General features: G+C 39.2%; 1 protein-coding gene across 4 annotated transcripts in view; it reads right to left on the bottom strand.

Annotated features, from left to right (window-relative positions):
* dhx38 (DEAH (Asp-Glu-Ala-His) box polypeptide 38) overlaps positions 1–24,071 on the bottom strand; it is a 144,522-nt gene that overhangs the window by 114,308 nt on the left and 6,143 nt on the right. For all 4 annotated transcript variants that reach the window (XM_041190904.1, XM_041190901.1, XM_041190905.1 and 1 more), the window contains exons 3-10: positions 21,995–22,164; positions 16,949–17,098; positions 12,143–12,320; positions 10,771–10,889; positions 10,244–10,320; positions 5,647–5,802; positions 3,043–3,204; positions 1,015–1,122 (exon numbers count right to left, since the gene is read on the bottom strand). In XM_041190904.1, the coding sequence (XP_041046838.1) occupies positions 1,015–1,122; positions 3,043–3,204; positions 5,647–5,802; positions 10,244–10,320; positions 10,771–10,889; positions 12,143–12,320; positions 16,949–17,098; positions 21,995–22,164 (1,120 nt within the window). The remainder of the gene's footprint in view (positions 1–1,014; positions 1,123–3,042; positions 3,205–5,646; positions 5,803–10,243; positions 10,321–10,770; positions 10,890–12,142; positions 12,321–16,948; positions 17,099–21,994; positions 22,165–24,071) is intronic.

Below are 24,071 nucleotides of genomic sequence, written 5' to 3'. Positions count from 1 at the left end.
GGAAAGATTAAATAGGCTGGCCCTTCATGCTTTGGAGTTTAGAAGACCGAGAGGTGAACTCATCCTAACATATAAAATTCTTACAAGGCTCAACAGGGTAGATGCAGGAAGCATGTTTCCCCTGGCTAGGGGGAATCAGGGGACATAGTCTCAGTATTAGAGGTAGGCTGTTTAGGACTGGGGTAGGAAAATTTCTTCACTTGATGGTGAATCTTAGGAATTCTCTGCCCCAGAGGACTGTGGAGGCTCAGTCGCTGAGTATGTTCAAGACTGAGATCACTAGATTTCTACAAACTGAAAACATCAAGGACAATGGAGATAGTCAAGGAAAATGGCGCTGAAGTAATGATCAGAAATGATCTCACTGAATGGCGGAGCAGGCTTGAAGGGCTAAAAGGCCTACCCCTGCTCCTATTTCTTAATCTCTTTTGTCCTTATGTTCTTAGGATCATGCAGCACCTTTAGATTGTTTCAGTCTTATTTATATCTCTTATCATTGGGATCCCACATACAACTTGCATACTCCAGGTTTGGATGAGGGAAGATAAAAACAGAATTACCTGGAAAAACTCAGCAGGTCTGGCAGCATCGGCGGAGAAGAAAAGAGTTGATGAGGGAAGATTTTTTAAGCAAAACCTCTGATACTTCTGTTGCAATCCAAAGATTCCACCTCAGAAATCCATTTGGGCTTACTTATACTTTATACATGCATGTTCGTACATGATTGATTTTAGCACACTCGGAAAAGAGTTAGGTCACACTGGGTGGTGTAATACTGTAACACAACACATGCTTTTCAGTGAGCACTTTGGGATTTATAGATTTTTGCTCCTGTTAATTTTTCAACATGGTTTTCTAACATTGAACCACTGTCACTGGAGTTAAAGGGTCTGTTAATTCTTAACTTTTGGCTCATAATGAAATTTCACATCTTAGAGAGGCTAATCCTTTCATCTATTGTTGAACTCTATCCATTAATTCAAAATAGCAAGATCGTTTTGCCCATCTGTTTACCTTCTTGCGCTCTTTCTGCTCACGATGCTTGCGAACCAGCTGGCTTCCTTTTCGGGAGATGATTGCCATGTCAGATGTGGCATCTTTCACTGGAATCACTGGCTCTGGCTGTCAGCACAGAAATTAAAACACATTGAATAATGTATATCAGTTAGGAAAGAGTTTACAACCACAGAATTATACAACACAGAAGGAGGACATTCAGTTCCATTGTGTGTCAAAAATGTCATCCATTTAGTCCCATTCCCTTCCCCAACCCCAAAACCCTGCAAATGTTTCCCCTACAAGTACTTATCCAATTCTCTTTTGAATATTAAATCCATTCCATTCCATTCCAAGCAACAAACCTAGTTGGTAGTGCATTCAGATAATTTACACTCGCTGCTTAAAAAAATTGTCCTTATTGTCCTCTGGTTCTTTTGCTGATCATCAAATCTGTCTTCTAGTTACCAACCTTTCTGCCACAGGAAATAGTTTCCCTTTCCTTATTCTATAAAAACGTTTTCTGATGTTGAACATCTCTGTTAAATCTCCCCTTAACCTCTATTCTAAGGAGAACAACCCCAGCTTTGTAGTCTGCTCACATATCTGAAGTCTCGCATTCCCTGTTACCATTCTTGACATCTGACTTAAAGTGTGATGCCCAGAACACAATACTCCACCTGGGGTCTTGCCAGGTTTTTAAAAAATTTAGCATAATTTCCTTGCTTGCTTTTATTTATAAAGCCAAGGATCCCATGTGCTTTTTAAACAGCCTTCTCAACTTCTCTTGCCACCTTCAAAATGCAGTGGATACACCCCCAGGGCTCTTTGTTTCTGCACCTTCTTTAAAACTCTGTTGTGTCTGCGCCAGTTCTCCAAATGAGAAACTCACCTGGTTCCATTCTCCCACCTTCTCTCCATAACCCTGAGTCTGCTAATAGCTACATTAACAACCAATTTAAGATAATCAGTCAAGCTCATAACATGGTTCGTTTACACTTGCTAGAAGAGACATACATTGATGCGTAGGGACCAATTCTCTGCTAGCAAAAGGAATATGCTCAAGGCTTGGCCTTTTCTGAATTGCCAGGGAGTTTGAGGAGTGTGTGGTTTCCCATTGCTTTCTCCATGGCAAAGCCCCAGCCAATCAATATCAACTTGCCAACCAATCAGCACCCTCTTCTCCTGTGGAATAAATTGTTGCAATTGTTTGAAATTTGTGCTTGTCCTGATGAGTGCAAGATGAAAAGCTTTGGCAATGTCTCATGTTCGTTCAGGATCAATGCTTCTACTACACTGAGTGAATGTAAATCATGCACCTGAGTTTGATATAAAATGATGAAAAGCTTTGGCAACATGTCTCTCTTTTCAGCAATACTCTTTAAAACTGTACCAAGCAACTAATAATAGCATGTATCTTTGTGTGCTCCTGCAAGGAATATCAAAACTGATCAACAGTTCTATTGAAACAAAATAATTTTAACTGCTAATTAAATAAAACAGATTACCCAAAACTCTGAGGGGATTAAGAAAGATAATGGTGAACAAATATTTACTGATCGGAACACAGCACTAACAGCTATTCTTTGTCTATGAATCGATCACAGTACTACATTTATACGAATTTATAGCAGATGCAAAACTGGCAGTGTTCATCTGCAGCTAACTGCAAATTGCACATCTTGAGAGACGTGAACAAACAAATCTAACTGCAAACCACAATGAAGATGTGAGTATGTAGCTTTCACACCTGGCTGTAAAACAACTTTTTAATTTAAATCTTTATTTAAAGATTTTTAAATATTGGCTGAAAGCTGTCTTCAAGCATGAAACATTTTACAGCCATTTGAAAATAATTATCAACTAGCAGAGAGCACTGCAGAAGCAAGCAGCATAACTCAATCTGTTGGCTCCCACATTACACTGTACTGGTATGGATTTAAAAGGAGTTGACTTTGGTCTTTCTAAAAAAACTAATACTTGTTTACTTGGTTTAAAAGCATTGTAAAAAAAATCTGGCAGTTGGTAAATTCAAATCAAACCTACCTGTTTGGTAAAGACAATTCGTCCATCCAAGAACGGTGGAACTAAATTGTGCACCAATAAATGAACTCGTGTTGCATTGTCCTCTTCAAAATCTTCATCCACTTCCAGACGCTGAACCACGCCACTGGTTAACATTCGATTAGTTTCCCATCGTTCATTATCCTATAGAACAATCATTTGACAAACATAATCAACCAATTCTCTGAAATGTTCTGTAACCAAAGTATCAACAATCAGTAACATTATCCGAAGCTCAATTGGTAAAGTTGCAAAAGGACCAGACTACTATGCATTTTCAAAAAATTATAGCACAACAGGAACCAAAATCTTAGGCAATTCTTTCTACCTAACCCAGGGGTTCCAAGACCAAATGCCTCTATAACTGTCCTGGGTCAGCTAATTTAACCAAATTCAATGATTAAACTGAGGACCTAGCATCTGTTTGGTTCAGTTGCTCTCTAATTTAAACCTGTTGAACTATCTGGGGCCCAGAATTATTATTTTTAAATTGTTAAAGGCTTTACATTAAACAAAACTTTTAAACAATAAAATTATCTTTGTATCAAATGACACCACTCTATTTGAATTTAGTCCCTTGCTTTGTGTAACTTGAACCAAGTAAGCAATAATCATTGTCATTACAGCTATAGCATTTGACGGAAAATTGTCTGGCTTGTTTTAAGAGAAGAGGTTGAACAACAAGATCTTTTTCCACCTTCTTTGTTTCACTTTCAGGTATCTATTACAAGAAACCAGAAATAATCAATTTTGAATTTTTTTTAATAGAATTAACAGTAATGTGCAACTACAACCATCAAAAGAACAGGAATTCCTTTGAAAAACAATCTCTCATTTTCTCAGTGGAATCATTTTACATTATATCACTATTGCTATACTTATTAGATAATCACACTGCTTTGGTTTCCTTTACCAGGAGCACCATCCCTGGAATGGATATCAAGCTGGTCCTTCCTGTTAGCATAAGTTGGCTATGTTAACCTGGAGGAACTCCTTCAATTTGTACTTGTAAGCAATACAGCAAGTACCCAAACAGGAAGTACAGTAAAAATATAGCATGAGTTGCTAAAGATTTAAACTGATTTTCATAATGGAAACATGAACCAGAGCAGTTGCCATAAACTAGTACTTCTTGTCCCTGGAAATGAGTTAGGTCAGATTTCCACCTGATAGGCTAGGCCCATTATGGCCGCAACCCATTTTCCTAAATAGGGACTTATTAACATGCAAGACAGGCTCTTGGTGGTAAGTGCACCAACAAGAAAGAGGGACTTCGCCATTGTGAAGCAGCAACATTCAGCGGCACTGCAATAGGACAACCACTACAGTGCCAGAAGGAACAGCTGCTTGTGAAGGTAGCAGATGCACTGAAATAAACTTCTTCAAAATTTTTAATGAGTATTTAATTAAATTAATTTTAATTTATGGGCCACAATCCAATTTCTGCAGCTAAAGCAGAGGTGAAGGAGAAGTAGGCCACAATCCAGTCATATCCCGCCATTAGGAATTTCAATGGTCTTTCAGCTGCATCACAGCAAGTATCAAGCTGGGAACACCGTCACCTCCAAGCTCCCCTCAAAGTTGCACACCATCCTCACTTGAAAATATATTGCCGCTCCTTCCTTTGTCGACGCTGAGGCAAAATCCTGGAATCCCCTAACAGCACTGTGGGAGTACCTTCTGTACATGTACTGCAGCAGGTCAGAAAGGCACCTACCATCCCCTTCTCAAATGTAATTAGAGATGGGCAATAAATCCTAATCATTTAGCTTTGCCCATATTCCAAGAAAAAAATTATGTAAAAACCTATGCAGTTCTTCCCTAATATTGCAGCGCCATTGTAGGAATCAAAGTAAATTAGTCAGCTTCTCTAAACCCAGCCCCTGCTGTCATTTAAGGGCTCCTTGCTCCATTTTCCCCACTCCATCACAGTACTGTCTGATTTTAGGTAATGGAAAATGCAGCATAGATCTCCAGCACAAAATTTCATTTCCCAAAAGATAAATGTAATCAGTTAAGTTTACTCCCTGGTATTATGAAGCCTGCAAGTTGATTCTGGGTCTAAACAACGAAACGAAAAATTTAGACAAAGAGTGCCCTGATTTTTAATTAATAGCAGGGACCAAAAGATACATCCAAGGACCCTGCATTATATTATTCCCTTATATTGCAGAGAACCTACTCAAAGCAAGAATACTCAGTTGTTAATTTTATTTATTTGAGGTTGAATTCAGAGAGCAAAAAGAGCTACAATGCCGTAAGAAAATGTGCAGTACCAAGCTGAATACATTTTTTAAGAAAAAGAAACTATCCTTTGATGAATGTCAATAATTTACACACAAACATAAGTTCAACAGTAAATTAACCTGAGGTACAGCAAATAAACTTAAGTGAGTAATACTTGAGAGACCCTTAAAATTAATTTTAAGAAATATGAGCTTTTTGTTAGCTTACGTGTACCATATGTAATCTTGAATATCCCGGAACTGCTCTCTCAGAAGTTTATCTTCATCTTAATATTCTTTTTCTGGGATGCCTTCATCAAAGTCAGAGGGTGAAGGAAGAAAAATTAAAAATCATACATACCTCATTAATTTGCCTCTTCTGCGCAGAAATTCTCTTCTGTGTCTGTTTCTGCAACAATTGCTCCCGTTTCTTCACATATTCCTCTGAAGTGTATGCCAGGGGATTGTGAAAGTCATCATGTCCTTCATCCATCATGTACCAATCTCGATCTGCTTGCTACAAGAATGAGATACACACAGCAAAACAAGTTACAATAAACAAAGTTAAGACAGCTTTTCAGGGAACATTCTCATATCATTTTCAGTTTTATTTATTGCAAAGTAGCCCAAGTAAAAAAGACGTGCATTTACATAGTACCTTTCACTCACTAGACGTCCCAAAGTGCTTTACAGTCAATGAAATACTTTTGAAGCATAGTCACTGTTGTAATGCAGGAATGCGGCAGCTAATGTGCACATAGCAAACTCCTACAAACAGCAATGTGATAGTGTCTTTTTGAGATGTTGATTGAAGGATAAATATTCGCCAGGGCACTGTGCATAACTCTTCTGTTCTTCAAAATAGTGCCATAGGATCTTTTCTGCTCACCTTAGAAAGCAGGCGGGGCCTTTGGTTAACATCTCATCGGAAAAACGGCAACCTTGACAGAGCAGTACCACCTCATTGTGCCAAGTCTTGGAGTGGGACTTGAACACACAACCTCTGACTCGGAAGCAATAGTGCTACCAATGGCTGACACTAAGTATTCTGAAAGATGCTCTCACTTTAATCTAGATTCTGATGCCACAAACCTGGACATTTATTACATAAATATAACAGCACTTAGAAACATGCTTGGCCTCCATCAAAACTGCCTAGAATCACAAATACAACATAATGTTTTATCATCAGAAGTCTCTGTACTAATGTTCACCAGCTCACCAGACATCAAAAATTGCAAGTTCACAATGGTAAAGTGACTTTGTATTTGGCTCCTTAACATGTTTTCTGAGCCTCCAAGCACCAAACCTATGCCAAGAACATGATCAGGTTCTGGTTAAAACTGGAATATTCTCTACATGAGCTATTTTTTGTTACTGCGTTTCTTAAAATGCCAACTGTTGGCAGGAGAAAACCCTTTAAAGGACAAAGCATCCTTAATATGCTAATATTTTTAATTGCAAAGCTGTTCAGTCTTTTGTCTAGTGCCCATGTAGGACATTCCTGATTAGAATTTGCTTTAGCAGTTACTTTGCTGGACAGCTGTTAAGTGTAGAGACAGAATATGGCTCTATAGGTAAGGTGTAAGATTCTGATCTCTCTCTAAAAAGTATCCATTTTATTCCAGGTTTTGGAGGGAACCTTATCTCATCTAACTAATCTGTCTGATTTGAGCCAGTTAACAAAGGGATAAACTGAACAAATTCAATAAATTATTTATAGTGCTATTTCTGTAAATAGCTCTACCCATGAGTAAACATGTTCAATAGTTTAAGTTAACGTAAGAAACAGAGTAATTCCTACATCTTATCCGGTAATAATGAAAAAGATTAATTATTCACTCAGGCACATTACCTGAGGTTAATTTGTATAATAAGCACAGTCAGAGCATTCCTACAGAAGTAAAATATTTACATGTGGTGCAGGAAATGATCTTCAATGAGCTTGAATCGTAACACGGTTGACATCTTTTCAGACAATATTCTTCCGGAATGAGCTGCAAAACAATGCACTTGGGCAGCCTAAAGCACATTCTCCCAGATAAGATTTGTCTTTCGGATCTGGCCTGGTGATACGACAAATCTTTGAATTTAACTCTATGGATAATATTGGCACAAATCTGTGTCCTACCACCTACACAGGTGAGGGTCACATAGCTTGTGTCAAGTCGAGACAAACTTCCTAAACTTGGAAACATAATAGCACAAGAACAAAACACACTTGGAAAGCATTCACCTATAATAAGTCACATCTTATTTAAATGTGATTTATTGATTAATATTTTAGGCTTGGCTAGTGGACCTGTGTTAATTCAGATTGTCAGCAGCAGCAGCTGTCCCTCAGTTTGAGGATGACATCTACTCAGTGTCACAAGTTCTACCATGGGTCTTCATGTGACTGAACAGGCCAATTCTCGACCTGCAAATCTTTAGGCACGTGGGGCACAATGTCCATGAGGTGGTGGGATTCAGAGTGCAGGATTTTCTTCTTTTTCTTTCCTTCTCTGCTGCCACTCTGCCTCATCACTAAGGCACTTGGACTCAAAGCATGATGCAGCTTGATGGACAAGTTGTCGCCATTTTGAACAATAGGTATCAAGCTCCTCCAATCATTAATGTCAATGCTGCCATGTTTCAAGGAGAGTTTCAGAGTGTCTTTGTAGCTTTTTCTTTGTCCTCCCTTGGAATGCTGGCCATTTGAGAGTTGAGAAAACAGGGCTTGGTGGGGGAGACGCTTTTCAGCTTTCCGGACAGTGTCCAGTCCATCACAGAAGTTTTGCCTGAATGCTTGTGGAGCTGGTTTCAAGAGGACACTAGCATTTCTCTGACAATGCCCCCATCAAATCCAGTGAATGCAGCAGAGGCACTGCTGGTGCAATTTCTCTAACGCTCTTATGCCAGCTCTAACATTCTAATTTCTCGAGCGCTGCTACACAGTCCAGGTCTCACTGCAGTACAGGAGTGTGGTGACGACAACTGGTCTCTACGCTAGGACTTTTATTGGCTTGTGGAGGTCTTTGTTGTCAAACACTCGCTGCTGTAGTTTGTCAAAGGCAAGCTAGCTTAGCTGACCAGGTGCTGGAATTCTTCGTCAATGGTGGCCTCTTGAGAGAGGCAGTTGCCAAGTTACGGGAAGTGCTCAAAATAATCCAGAGACTCTCCTTCAACATATATGGGAGGTGGAATATGTGACTGACCAGGTCTGGGATGATAAGGACAGGCCAAGCCTCTTGTATGCGGAATTGAAGAGATTGAGAGTGGCTTAAAATTTGGTGCAGTGTGGGCAACAACACTGTGGCCATCCTCAAACTGTAGGACACGTATGTCTATGGTGGTTAGTTTAGTTTGGCACAGAGGAAACTGACATTAAAGAGTTTTCCCCCTAGGCAATATTTTACTACCCTAGAGGATAGTTGATCGTTGATGAGGTGAATAGCCACTGTCAGGTAAATTGCAAATAGCATGGGGATTATCTCACAGCTTTGTTTGACACAGGTCCGGATTTTGAAGGGGACTGTTTGAGACCTCCCACTCAAGGCAGCAGTAGTCATATATTCATGAAGCAGTTGCATGCTTGTGATGACGTTTCTTAGACATTCGAATCTCTAGAGAACAATCCACAGAGTCTCACAATTTACTGAGTCAAATGCTTTGGTCAGGTCGTTGAATGCAATGGAGAGTTCCTGGTGGTGTTCTTGAGATTTTTCTTGGATTTTTCTGGCAACAAAGTTCATGACAGAGGTTCCTCAGGGAGGTTTAAAGCCACACTGTGTCTCTCCACAGTCACAGGAAGTAGGGGATTCAGGAGAATGCGTGTCAGGATTTTCCCTGCTATGGACAAGAGGAAAATCCCTCAATAGTTTTCACATTGCAATGTATCTCCCTTCCGGAAGATAGTTACAGTTGTCGCATTCCTGAAGTTCGTGGGGGTGAGGAAAAAGATCTTTTCCTTCCGAAATCCATAGGATTAGCGCATCGAGTCTTGATGTAAGCAAAAGCCCACCAGCTTTGAAAAACTCAGCAGGTTTTGTTATTTTTCATCCATTTGATTTTTTGTTGCAGTTCTCCAATCGATTGAGGTTCACCCATGGATTCAAGCACAGGGTACTGGGGGATAGCCTATAGGGTATCAGCTGCCACTATGGATTCACGGTTGAGGAGTTGATGGAAATGTTCTTTCCAGTGTTGACGGATGGCATTGTCATCCTGAAGAAGAGTGAGTGAAGGGGATTTACAGATGCTCTGTGAGTGAAGGGGATTTTGTTCATTTGACCTTTGTCAATAGATAAACAACACTGAATTAGCTAAATCATCAATTCACCCCATTCTGGGCTCAGTGAAAGCCATCTCGGCCTAGTTGGCTCCAACGCCTTGAGCACACAAATTACACCCAGTACAGGACTAACAGAGTGCTACATTGTCTTTCTGATGAAACGTTAAACCAAGGCTCAGGTGGACATAACAGATTTTGATACTGTTTGGTGTCATGGTGAACATTGATCCTCAATCAACATTGTAAAAACTATCTGGTCGTTTACTTCACTGCTGTTCTTTGGGATCTGATTTACACATGTTGCTGCCACATTTACCTACATTACAACAGTGATGATACTTGAAAGGTCATGAAGAGCTTTGGGACACACCGAGGATATTATATAAATTCAAGTTCAGTCTCTCTCCAGTTCACAGTGCGCCAAAATTGGTGTAAATTAAGTTATTTTATGTGCGTACGCTCTAGCATTTCAGAGAGATGTTATAATGTTCTATATATAGTTCCTTTCTCTCTGTACAAAAACAATTTATGGCACATATAAAGCATCTTTTCTATCATACATCAGACAAAAGTGAGAATTCAAATGCTGGCAGTTTTTTTTAAGGATGATTCATTTTTCAAATGATAAATAGAAATATTAAATTATTTTTCCAACAGTACTTTGAAATTTAGGAAAGCTTCTTACCCTTTGATCTTCCTCCCACTGCCTTTGCTCATCTTCGTTTTCAAAATAAATGCCATCTTTACCTTCCTCCCTCCGACCTGAATAGGTTGGAGATGGTAACATTTTAGTCTAAGACAGCAAAATAATCACTGTTACAACATTAAAATTGTATTATAGCTACGCGTTAAAGTCAAAACTCTGCTTTAGGGACATATCACAAATTCTATATCTTAAGCTTTCATTTAAAACTCAAAAAGCATTTTCTGTGCATTCTGTACACAAAATTTTGTATCACCTTGATACTCTTGACACTTCAATTACTAAGTCAGATGTGTTTCTAAATAAAACAGCATGTTGGGCTATATTTTTCCATCCACTCCCTATGAATGGGTGGAAATCCAACCTCCATAATGAACCATCAGTTACAAGTCTCTACATTGTAAAGATAAAGTCACTGAGCACAGGAAAGGAGTTTCAGCAAACCTTCCTTGTTGAGAAAATTTTGTAAAAGATCTATTTCAGTATTAAGAAAAATTCAGAACATGTACCTTTCCCTTTGGAAAGTCGAGGTGTCGCCCCCAAATGCCTTCTGTCATCAGCCCACTCATTGTATTTGTACGATGGTGTTGGCAGGGGTGTATCCTCTTCATAATGGTTCCTTCTAGACCTGAACAAAGAAAAAGCCTATTTAAAATACAAGGGATGATGACAAGTCTCAGAACAATCAACGAAACATTTAGGCATGAGGCACTTAAACCATCACAGGGGAACATGATCTATGCCAGCTTCCATGTCGCAGGATCAAATAGACTACAATAAATTACCAGGTTTTCGTTGAGACACTTGCCATATTCAAATTTAGAACTATATCAATACATCATTGGATAGGAGAAAAACTACAGCATTACCAACTGAACAGTCACACGTGACTCTCCCTGAAATTCCATGCTGAACCTGAGTGCTCCTTTGATGGTATCACCTATTTTGTAGGTTTACCAAATGGTAGGAAAAAAACCCTTACTAAATACTTGAACCTGAATTTTAAAAAACAAAAACTGTATTATATTGAAAATAAACTGCTTCAGCAATGCTCAAAGACCATCAACTTACATTGAATTGCTTAAAACAGAAGGACCCGGATTGCATTATATTTCTTCTTTCTCACCAACTTTATCCCATTCCTCCTTTAAGGCTCTATTGCAATTCTATATTCACTCTCCAGTGCCTCGCTCAGTGGTCATAATTCATGAGACTACCTTGATAAATTCTTTAACAATCAGGAATATCCTTTCAGAGGCACTGTAGCCAGCTGAAAAAATCCTCATCCATACTCTGGAGACTGTAAAGACAGTGCAGCACAAAACCAATGCCTCCATCCATCCCTCGAACACTGATTTCATTTACATAATGTGCAATCTGTTATGTAAATCTACACTTGACCTAACATCACATACGAGACAACATCAACCTAGACTGTAAACCATTTTTTTCTCTTGCTGAACACTTACGCATCAAAGCATCAGAGAATCCATCACACTCTACCCAAGATCAGCTAACTCTGCACAGTTTAAAGTACACACCTGAGACCTACCTGGTTTATGTGCCTCAGCTACTCGTTCAGCCACCATGGGAACGCATTTTGAATTGATTCATTTAACTACCAAGATATTTAAACTTCTGGCTTTTGAAAATTTATCTCATGCCCCAAGTGGATAGTTTCAGAGTTTTAGTCTATAATCGTTGCCGTGGTCACTGGATGTGCCAGATGCTTTGTCAATACTACAAACCTTAACAACAGTTTTTTTTTAATTCAAAAGGTTTCTCCAAGTTACTTGGAACAGATGGAATAATTCCACTATTCCATTCATCTATTTTTATTTAGAACCCATATTTTCAGTTCCACATTTATTTTTCACTTACCTTTCTTTATCACGCCTCTCCGTGTCACGACCTGAAGAGCGATAACTTCTTTCACTCTTATCTGAATCCCTTTGTGAGGGAGTAGGAGATGGAGACTCCCACTGAGATCGATGAGAATACTGACTTGCAATTCCACTGTCATCATCATCCCAGCTAGATCGAGAAGGAGTAAGAGCATCTATAAAACAAGGTGATTTCAAATATGATTCAAAAAATTTTAAATAAGTATTTCCTTCCCATTATTTTAGGCCAATTGTCCAACAATAGCCCCCCCCCACCCCCAACACACTCCTCCGCTGCAGACATTTCTTTAGATCTAAATAAATTGTTCCCTGGCCTCGGCCTATGTTACTAGTAAATGTGGAACTGTGAACACACTCTACATTTTATCCCATTTTATTAAAAATAAAGCATATTACATAAACTAAGCAAACTCAAAGAACATAAAACCCTTGTGTCATGCTAGTACAGACATGGCGATATTACAATTTTTAAAAAACTGGTTTCCTTTTAAAATGGACCTTAATGAAATGTTAAGATGGCTGCCAAGAGGGTCAGGTGAACTTTTGCAATTTCAATAGACAAACAAGCTTCTGGAAAGTTCCGAATTGAATTATAACAGATGGGGTCTCCCCCTTGAATGGAGATGCCTAAACAGCACTCCTCTGCGGAATTTCACACCTGCTATTGCCCAAGCTTACTCCAAAACACAGAATCTAGGAAACCATTGTGTCTATGACTCCAGGTTTGTGATATAAAAGGGAAGCTATCAAGACCAGTTACTCGCGAGTAAAGTGGAAAAGACCACCATTTACCTTCTATTGAATATCATTGGCCTCTGACCATGTGGCTGAGACTAATTCTTTACTACTCAAAGAGCACCATTTACCTTCTGTTGAATATCAATAGCCTTTGACCTTGTGACCAAAACTAATTCTTCACGATTAAAACAACCATCATTTTCCTTCTATGGTGTATCAATGGCCGTTAATCATGGGATTGAAACTGTTCTCTGATATTGATAATCTTTTATTCCTAAACCCAGTAGAGACCTGGACAGTCTGCAGGCCAACATCAACACCACCACAGCTGCAGAGAAAGGCTGTGCCATCTTGCGTTTCATGAATTAACAGGTTTGACTTCTCCACCCTGTTTCCAAAAAGCTCCAAGTTCACCCGTAAAGAAGCTGGGCCTCCCGTTACAACAGCCACCATTGCCTGTCTACATGACTTGCTGAACAGTTTTCTCATCAAAAGAACCCTGCAGTTAATCCAAATCTGACTCCAGCCATCTGAACTTACCTGAACAATAATTCCAAGGGAAAAGCTCCCTCCTTCACTGGACTCTGAAAGACATGTGAACTGCTAACCTGCTTGATTTTAATATTTATAGAAGTACACTACCTTCTTTAATTGTATTTTTCTTGGGTGTGCGATGTATGATTGACGCAGAGATAGACTTTCCAGAGCGAGTGTGTAAATCAACAATCCTGCTTGTTTAAATTTTTTAAAAATTCATTCAAGGGATGTGAGCATCGCTGGCTCTCCATCCCTAATTGGCCTTCAGGAGGTGGTGGTGAGCTGCCATTTGAACTGCTGCAGTCCATGTGGTGTAGGTACACCCATAGTGCTGTTAGGGAAGAAGTTCCAGGATTTTGACCCAGTGACAGTGAAAGAACGGCGATATATTTCTAAGGTAGGATGGTGAGTGGCTTGGAGGGGAACTTCCAGGTGATGGTATTCCCGTGTGTCTGTCCTTCTAGAAGGCAGTGGTCTTGGGCTCAGAAGGTGTTGTCTAAGGAGGCTTGGTGAGTTCCTGCAGTGCATATTGTTAATGGTACACACTGCAGCCCCAGTGCAGCGGTAGTGGAGGGAGTGAATGTTTGTGGATGTGGTGCCAATCAAGCAGGCTGCTTTGTCCTGGATGGTGTCAAGCCTCGAGTGTTTTTAGAGCTGCATTCATCCAGGTAAGTGGAGGGTATTCTATCACACTCGTGGCTTGTGCCTTGTAGATGGTGAACAGGCTTTGGGGAGTTAGGAGGTGAGTCACACACTGCAGGATTCCCAGCTTCTGACGTGCTCTCGTAGGCACTACTTATGTGGCTAATCCAGTTCATGAAAGTCTGCTGCTGGTGTCTTTAATATTGACTGCACACTAACAGGGATTTGGGAACAGAGACATCAGTCTTTTCAAAATTAACTATACAGAAGGAAAGGGAAATTGGGGGTTTCAGTTTCTCTCTCTCCCCACTCGCCATAACACCTGGTCCAAATGGACTGCACCCACATATTTCAAAAAAATTGAGAAAAGCGATAGCAGAGGCTTTATAATGCTTCAGAAAAAGGTGCAGTGCTTGAGAACTAGTAGATAGCTAATATTGTATCCATATCTAAGGCAATAAAATATGTCCAGGGATCTGTAGACCAGTGATCTTAAAACAGATGGCAGGAAAATCAATGGAATTCACACAAAGGAAAAAATGTTTTAAATGTAGAAACCTGATATAACAACGAGTGGATTTCAAAAGGAAAAGTCTTGCTTGACCAACCTCACTGACTTCTATGGAGAGTTAACAAAGGGAGTAGAAAAAGATAATATAGAAGAGGTAATTTATCTAGATTTCCGAAATATCTTCAATAAGATGCCACAAAATAGACTAATGAATAAGGTCAGAGTGCGCAGTGTCAGGTGACAAGTAGCAGAATGGATAGTTAGCTGGGGTAAAGGATAACTATTCAGAATGATAGAAAGCAGAAACTGGTGTCCTACATGGATCTGCACTGGGACCACAGTTGTTCATAGTTTATTTTAATAATTTAGATTTTGAATCAAAAATACAATTTCTAAATTTGCAGACGATACCAATTTTTTTGGGGGGCAGGGGTGGGGAGGGGAGAATAGTTGACACCAAGGAGGACTGCAACAACTTATAAGGTATTAATAAATTTTCAGAATGGCCATATAATTGGTAAATTAATTTTAACACATAGGTCTAAGGTATTGCAATTTGTAAGAAAAATAAGGAGGTCATATATTACCCGGAAATTAAGAATCTAAATGGCGTAGAGCAGTAATGGGATATGGGACTTTGACAAGGTCCCACATGGGAGACTTATAAAGAAGGCAAACGCACATGGGATTCAGGGTCATTTGATAAGGTGGATTCAAAATTGGCTTAGTTGTAGGAGACAGAAGGTGATGACAGAAGGATGCTTTAGTGACTAGAAGCCAGTGTCCAGTGGCATACCACAGGGGTCTATGCTGGGTCCCCTATTATTCGTCATTTATATAAACAACATAGATGACTATGTGGAGGGTAGGATTAGTAAGTTTGCGGATGACACAAAGATTGGCCGGGTGGTTAACAGTGAAATGGAGTGTCTTGGGCTACAAGAAGATATAGTCAAATGGGCAGATAAGTGGCAGATGGAATTTAACCCTGAAAAGTGTGAGGTGATACACTTTGAAAGGAGTAATTTGGCAAGGAAGCATTCAATGAATGGCATGACACTGGGAAGGTCTGAGGAACAAAGGGACCTTGGCATGTGTGTCCATAGATCTCTGAAGGCGGAGGGGCATGTTCAGGGAGTGGTGAAAAAGGCATATGGGTCACTTGCCTTTATCAATCGACGCATAGATGACAAAAGTAGGGAGGTGATGTTGGAGTTGTATAGAACTTGGTGAGGCCACAGCTGGAGTACTGTGTACAGTTCTGGTCGCCACATTATAGGAAGGGTGCACTGGAGGGGGTGCAGAGGAGATTAACCAGGATGTTGCCTGGAATGAAACATTTAAGTTATGAAGAGAGGTTGGATAGACTTGGGTTGTTTTTGTTGGAGCAGAGAATACTGAAAGGTGACCTGATCGAGTTGTACAAGATCATGAGGGGCATGGGCAGGTGGATAGGAAGCAGCTGTTCCCCTTAGTTGAAGGGTCAGTCACGAGGGGACATAAGTTCAAGGTGAGGGACAGGAGGCTTAGGGGGGACGTGAGGAAAAACTTTTTTACCCAGAGGGTGGTGACGGTCTGGAATGCACTGCCTGGGAGGGTGGCGGAGGCGGATTGCCTCATATCCTTTAAAAAGTACCTGGATGAGCACTTGGCACGTCATAACCTTCAAGGCGATGGGCCAAGTGCTGGTAAATGGGATTAGGTAGGTAGGTCAAGTCTTTCTCACGTGTCGGGCAGACTCAATGGGCCGAAGGGCCTCTTCTGCACTCTGTGATTCTGTGAATACAAATGCACAAATTGCTAAAAGTAGCAATGCCATTACTAAGGCCATTAAAAAGAAGTCAACCAGGCAATAGGGCTTATTTCTAGATGGGTAGAATTGAAAAGTTGAGGAGTTATACTAAACTTGTATCAAAAATTGGTGGAGTACGTTATTCACTTCTGTCACCATATTATAAAAAAGGGTATCAAGACCCTGCAGCGGGTACAAAAAAGATTTGCAAGAACGATACTAGAACTGCGAGGATTAATTGGCTAAGCATATAAGGGAGAAGGGAATAAACGCCTATGCTGATACAGCTCAATGAGAAAAGCTGGGAGGAAGCTCAAGTAGAGCATAAATACCTGCATGCACTGGCTGGGCCAAAATGTCTGTTTCTGTACTGTATATTTCATGTAATTTTATGAATCACTGCTAATTTCCCACCAGCTCTTTCAGGTGTGCTACGCTGAATGTGGAAGTTCAGACACGAGGTTAGCTATTCAACAATGATCAGGTTGAAAACTGTATTTGCCTCTACAGCAGATACAATCAAGATTTCATTCATTCAGGATGAAAAACTAATTTGTGCTCACCTTTTAACCTGTGCCTGGGTGTGCCTGGTTCACCTTTTCTGTTGCTTCTGCTTCGATCTGAGCAATTGTCTCTGTACCCTCTTTCACTGCGCTCTGAAGTGTCTCTGTCTTTTCTCCTGGAGGAACTGGACCTATTCCACTCTCGGTCATCTATAAAAACGAAAGCAAATTATCTACACTGCAAGAAATTAGTTAATTTACAATATCTAGCCATGCAACCAAGCTACACCAGAATTCTTTCGTCAGGGTATATTACAATTTCTACTTTATTCATAGTCTACTAAAGATGATCTACAATTCTCTATTGTTGTGTACCATTAATTTTATAAAATAGAATTTCTTTTGCATAGAGCATATAAATTTAAGGGTGAGTCGATAACAGAATAAGAGTGAGCCAGCAGATAAGGCTAGAGGTTGCAAAAATACTAATAGGACAGACTCAAGGCTCTGCATCTAAATGCACATAGCATTCGTAACAAATCAGATGAATTGGCAGCTCAAATAGAAATAAATATGATCTGATCTGATGATAGCCATTAGAGACATGACTGAAAGATGGCAATGGCTAGGACCTAAATATTCAAAGGTACATGACATTTCAGAAGAAAAGGAAGAGGTGGAGGGGTAGCTCTGTTAATTAAGGATGGCATTGGTACCTTAAAGGGGGATGACTTAGTTCCAAAGATCAAGATGTAAAATCAGTTTGGGTGGAGATAAAAAATAGTAAAGGTAGTGAGTCATTTGTGGGAGTAATTCCTAGGCCCCCTAACAGTAACCACACTGTAGGACAGCATATATAGGAGGAAATAATGGGGGCGGGGGGGGAGGAGGATTGTGGCAAAGGAACACTAATAATCATGGGTAAGATTAGCAAAGATAGCCTGGAAAATTAGTTCATAAAGTGTTTTTGGGACAGTTTCTTAGAGCAGCACGTTCTACAGCAGGTTATTCTAGATTTGGTAATGTACAATGAAACAGGATTAATTAAAAAATTCATAATAAAGGTGTCTCTAGGTAACAGAGATCATAACGTGATTGAATTTTGCATTCATTTTGAGGGAGGGAAGAGTGAGTCTAAGATTAGTGTTTTAAACTTAAATTAGGGCAATTAGGACGGTATGAAGATATAGCTGGCTTAATTGAACTGGAGAATTAGGTTAAGGGATAGGTCAGCAGGAATGCAATGGCAGACATTTAAGGACATATTTCATAATACTCAGCAAAGATACATTCCAGTGAGAAAAAAGGATTTGAGGAGAAGGACGCAACATCTGTGGCTAACCAAGGAAGTTAAAGATGATATCAAATTGAAAGAAAAAGCATGCAATGAAGATTAGTGGCAGGTCAGAGACTGGACAGAATATAAAAAACAGCAAAGAATGATTAAAAGGATAATGAGGGAGAAATTAGAGTACAAGGGAAAGCTAGCTAGAAATATAAAAACAGGTAGTAAGAGTTCCCACAGGTATTTAAAAAGTAAGAGCAACAAAAATGAGCACAGGTCCTCTAGAGAGGGAGTCTGAGGAATTAATAATGGAAAATAAAAGATCCGATGGATTGAAGATATTTTGCATCTGCCTTCACTGTAAAGGATATAAATGACATCCCAGAAATAATTGTGAATCAAAAGATGAAAGGGAGGGGAGAACTTAGAACAATTACAATCACCAGGGAAAGGGATCTTAGAAAACTATTAGAACTAAAAACTGACAAGTGCCCAAGTCCTCCTTCATCTTTGGGTCTTCAAAGAAGTGGCTGCCGAGATAGTAGATGCATTGGTTTTGATTCTCCAAAACTCTCTAAGTTCAGGAAAGGCCCCATCGAATTGGAAAATAGTAAATGTAATTCCTCTATTCAAGAAAGGAGGGAGACAGAAAGCAGGAAAATACAGGCAGTTAGCTTAACACCTGGAAGCTATTACTAAAGAGGTTATAGCGAGGCACTTAGAAAATCTCAATGCAATCAGGCAGAGTTTTGTTGAAGGGAAATTGCATTTTATGATTTTATTTGAGTTCTTTGCAGAAGTAACAAGCAACTTGGATAAAAGGAAACCTGTGGATGTGATGTACTTAGATTTTCAGAAGGCATTTGACAAGGTGCGACATCAAACGATACGACACAAAATAAGAGCTCATGGTGTAGGGGGTAACAAAAGCACAAACAGAGGATTGGTTAGCTAACAGGAAACAGATGGATAATTTTCAGGTTAGCAGGATGTAACAAGTGGAATGCCACAGAGGTCAGTGCTGGGGCCTCAACTACTTACAATCTATATCAATGATCTGAACGAAGGGACCAAATGTATAGTTGCTAAGTTTGCTGATGACACAAAGAAAGGTAGGAAATTAAGTTGCAAACAGGATATGGGTAGATTAAGTGGTTTGGCAGGAAGAATAGAAAAACAGCATATTATTTAAATGAGAGAGATTGCAGAACTCTTGAGATACAGAGGGACCTGGGTGTCCTGTTGCATTTATCAGGAAAAGTTAGTATGCAGGTACAGCAAACGATTAGGAAGGCAAATGGAATATTGTCGTTTATTGTAAAGGGAATGAAATATAAAAATAGGGATGTTTTGCTACCGTTGTACAGGGCATTGGTGAGACTATATTTGGAATACTGTGTATAGTTTTGGCCTTCTAATTTAAGATTGATTCCTGGGATGAGGAGGTTATCTTATGGGGAGAGGTTGAACAGATTGGGCCTGTATTCATTGGAGTTTAGAAGAAGTGATTTTATTGAAACACGTAAGATACTGAGGGGACTACACGGAATGGATGCTGAGAGTATGTTTCCCTAATGGGAGAGACCAGAACTAGGGGACACAATTTAAAAATAAGGGGTGTCCAATTTAAGGTGGCAACGAGGAGAAATATTTTCTCTGAGGGTTATGAATCTGTGAAACTCTCTTCCCTAGATAGCTGTAGAGGCAGGGTCATTGAATATTTTTAAGACAGGGGTAGATAGGAGTTCTTGAGGGAGTGAAAGGGTATAGGGGGTAGGCAGGAAAGTGGCATTGAGGCCACAATCAGATCAGTCATGATCTTACTGAATGGTAGAGTAGGCTCGAGGGGCCGAATGGCCTACTGCTGCTCCTAATTTGTAAGTTTGTATGTACATGTTTGTATGTAGTTAACACAGTGGTTAAGTTGAGAAAGACTGTTAACAGTTTACTTTTGATATTCAAAATCACTGCACCAAAAAAAATCTGCTAATTAGTACTGAAAAATAAAAGTAGCACAGTAAAGGGGAATTTAGTTCTCACGATCTCAGATAATTTGGATTAAGAAACTGTGATTTAAGAGGAATAGAATATACATCCTCAATCCATTATATTGCGATAATAGAAGGGTATGTGCTGCCTAAATCATAAACATATCATGTACAATCCATGACAGCCTGAAGTGTATACCCTCTAGACTATGTACAAATCTTTAGTTATACATTCAATAGTAAAATCCACCATTATGTTGTGCAGCTTATAGGTAATATGGAACATTGAAGATCTACGGAAGATTGGGGTTTTAGCTTAAGTTCGATTTGAAGGGAGAGCATTTTTGTTTAGATTTTTAGTTTAAGAAATAAATGAAGGCAGAAGATGAAGGAGGAATTGGAGGAAAACAAGTCTATAACAAGGAGGCAAACATAAAATAAAGCAAACTAACAAAATAAAAACAAAACAAAGAAAAGCTATGAAGTAAGGTTTGCTAAACTAATCTTTGCCAATGGATAGCCAGGGAGAAAGAAAGCTAATCATATACAAAGCTTCTAAAGAAAATTCTAGTATTGCTGTCTATAAACCTCCAGGTATGAATCATTACCAGAAAACATATGAATACCAACTACATCAGTCTTTATTCCACTTGAAGGTATATTTTCTCTCTGTGTCCGTATTTTTAAAACTCAAAAGCTACTGATGAGCAATATAACAGTGCTTCAATTGCGTGACAGAATAGGAAAGGGTATAGATGCAAAACAACAAAATGTAATTCCAAAGAGTTTTGAGCAGGAGCTCTGTAATGGTCCAAATGCCCCACGAAAAATATTTTGTCCTCTTAATATTTTACCAAGTAGTTACAAATATTATTGGGCCAAATTTTGCAGTAGAAATAACAGTGAAGCTAACAGTACTCACCATTATTTATGTGGAAATTCAACAGCAACTTCTGGAAATGGTACATAGCCAGTTAAACACAGAAACCCATGAGCTGCTGTCAGTGGCATGACATTCCTCCAAAAGCCTCCCAAAGGAAACTGCATTTCATGGTCTGCCTCCCCATTCAAATGCACTGAAGTTGTTGTACTCACCACTTACCTCACAGGCACAGACTACAGACTATATCCACCAGAACAAGTTAATACTTATCCATCCCAGTGCCAAGTACCCTTTTAATAGCATGGTTAGTCGTAATTAATGCCAAATGACTTCTCTGACACTGAAAATCGGCTTTAATAAGTGTGGAGCTTCATTTTTAAATATTTTTTTGAAAAAATATAAATGAAGTGTTATTTTATTTATTTTCTGTCTCCTGTCTCTTTCTCTCTCAATCCAAGCTTTCTTTCCTTCTATTTCATTTTCTGCACCTGATTTCACATGGAGTGTAATATTCTAACTTATATCTCCTGGTTCACACTCAGCACCGCACATTAATAATTCTAATAAATCTAATTGAGTAAGGAGGTAAACAGTTGCTTTCCTTGTTTCCAGAGGGCGCTACACTTTTTGGCTCTAATTTACAGTAAATTCATTTCCAAACCTCATAGAAAGTCTATGGGTAAGTGTAATGCAGAGCCAGTGCCATTCGTTCACCACTGTTAGCAAAACTTGGCTCACTAATACTTTCTAAGATTTGATTTCAAAAATAGAATTTTCTCCTATTCTAATATAGGAGAATATACAAGGGTAAATTTCCGAAGTGGTGGCTGGAATCTCAAAATGTGACAGTAACATTAAAGAAAATACAGAAAATCTGATGCTCCATTTTAGCTACATTTAAATGCCAATGAAAACAGTTAGGAGTTGTATCACAATCCCTCTTGACTCACAGTCACGGTCTCTGCTTCGATCCCTTTTCTTTTCCTTGTCATTGTCCTTTGATGATGCATAAACCCCGTGTTCACGACGATCCCGTTCTCTTTGTCGATGCCGTTCCTTAAATTCTTCGCTAACACCACCTGTGTGGGAAGGCGTCTCTGCACCAGAGGTACGATAGTATCTACAACATAAGGGCCACTTGTAAGCTATACACACAACAATAGATGGCAACAACAACTTTTGTTTAACAATTAGTAACTTAAATGCTAGTCATTTAATTGTAAATTATAGAATTCTGAAATTCAAACAAGCACTTGGTGCAGTCAATCGTGCAGGAAGTAATCCCTAGAATTAAGCATGACAGTAGAAAGTTTGATACAAAGATTAAGTTACAATAGCCCCTTCCATAAGTATAAAGTTTACAGTTGGTTAGTTTAGCTGTATTTTTGTTTGAATTTTTAAAAAATCCAATAGTTAGTCTATAATCTCCTCCAGCTCCACATTCCTCCAAGATATCTGTACTCATCTATTTCTAGCGTCTTGAGCACCCCTGGTTTTAATTGATCCCCTATTGGTGACCGTGCATTCAGTTGCCTAGGCCCTAAACTCTGGAATTCGCTCCCTAAGCCTCTCCAACTCTCTACCTCACTTTCCTCCTTTAAGATACTCCTTAAAATCTATCGCTTTGAATAAGCTTTTGGTCACCTGACCTAATATCTTCTGATGTGGCTAGGTGTCATGTTTTGTTTTATAATGCTCCTATGAAGCATCTTAGGACACTTTATCACATTAAAGGTATATACAAATACAAGCTACTGTTTGAATTATGGAGTTCGAATAAAATTTATATATTGCTGAAAAAAAAGACATGCTGTCGAAGCTTTATGGCTTGCACTTATCAGGACAGACGAAAATAACAATGTTCACTGTGTATCATGCATGTTCACAAATGGGCTTAAGGCCACCACTTTTGGGTCTGAAAAGTGCCCAGTCTACCTCAAATTACTCTGGAAGGGTAAGGTCCCTCAAAAATTTGAACAACAGGTGAAGCTAGCTGTTTCACACTATTACTATGCAGTAGCAGCACAAGTGGCATTTTCCACAAACAGAATGCTGCCATCATGCCAAAAAGTCATTCTGCCTACCACACAAATGAGTAATGTGGTATATGAATTTCAATACCCATGCGATGCCAAGTACATAGGCCCTATGTTCCAATGACTGGCAGATCCCTTCAGCTGTTCGCAATAGGCAGAGTACTGACTGCACTCAACCAACCCATGTTTGCAAAATTCAGAACATAATGCTAACATTAGATGTGATTCCGCGACTGAACAGTGCTTGCTGAACAATCCCAAGTGTCCTAAGAATTACACTAACCATCAATTTAAGTCGGGCTCACAATGTGGCTCACTTACGCTTGCTAGAAGCTCCATGTATTCATACACAGGGAGCTGTCTGCTGCAAGCAAATGGTAAATGTCCAGGCAATGTGCCTTTTTTTGAATTGAACAAAAGTGCGGAGACAATAGTTCCCTGGTGCATACTCCATGGCAACATTTCGACCAATCAAAGCCGACTTGCCAATCAATCAGCACCCTTTTCTCACTCAGCATAAATGATTGCTCCTTTTGAAATTTGGCATTCTTGTGTCTGTCTTGATAAGTATAAGATGAAAAGCACCGTCAGCATGTCCCTTTTTCAAGCAATACTCAAAGTTCAGTACTACCAAGCAAAAATGTATATAATTGCATCATTTATATTTGTCACTTAAATAAATATTACAGGCATATTTTGCACAATTTCAAATATAAAAATAATCAACTTTGAATTGAGTACACTGTGTAATGCATATCACAGTAAAATGGGGTGCACCCAACAAAATTCATAATTTCAAATCTAATCAATCTTAATTTGTACATATTTGTTATCACAGTATGTGGAGCAAGTGGGAAGACCAAATAACCTATTTCTATTAGAGTCCATGTCAATCAGAAGTACTGCAAGCTATTCAAAACATCTGTAATATCCAAGTTTTATACTTGTCTGCTTCTGGTAATTTAAAAACAAAAACTGGGAATGCTTTAAA

This window comes from Carcharodon carcharias, chromosome 7 (genome assembly GCF_017639515.1).
Source record: "Carcharodon carcharias isolate sCarCar2 chromosome 7, sCarCar2.pri, whole genome shotgun sequence".
NCBI lineage: Eukaryota > Metazoa > Chordata > Chondrichthyes > Lamniformes > Lamnidae > Carcharodon > Carcharodon carcharias.
This window is presented reverse-complemented; position numbering and strand designations above follow the sequence as displayed.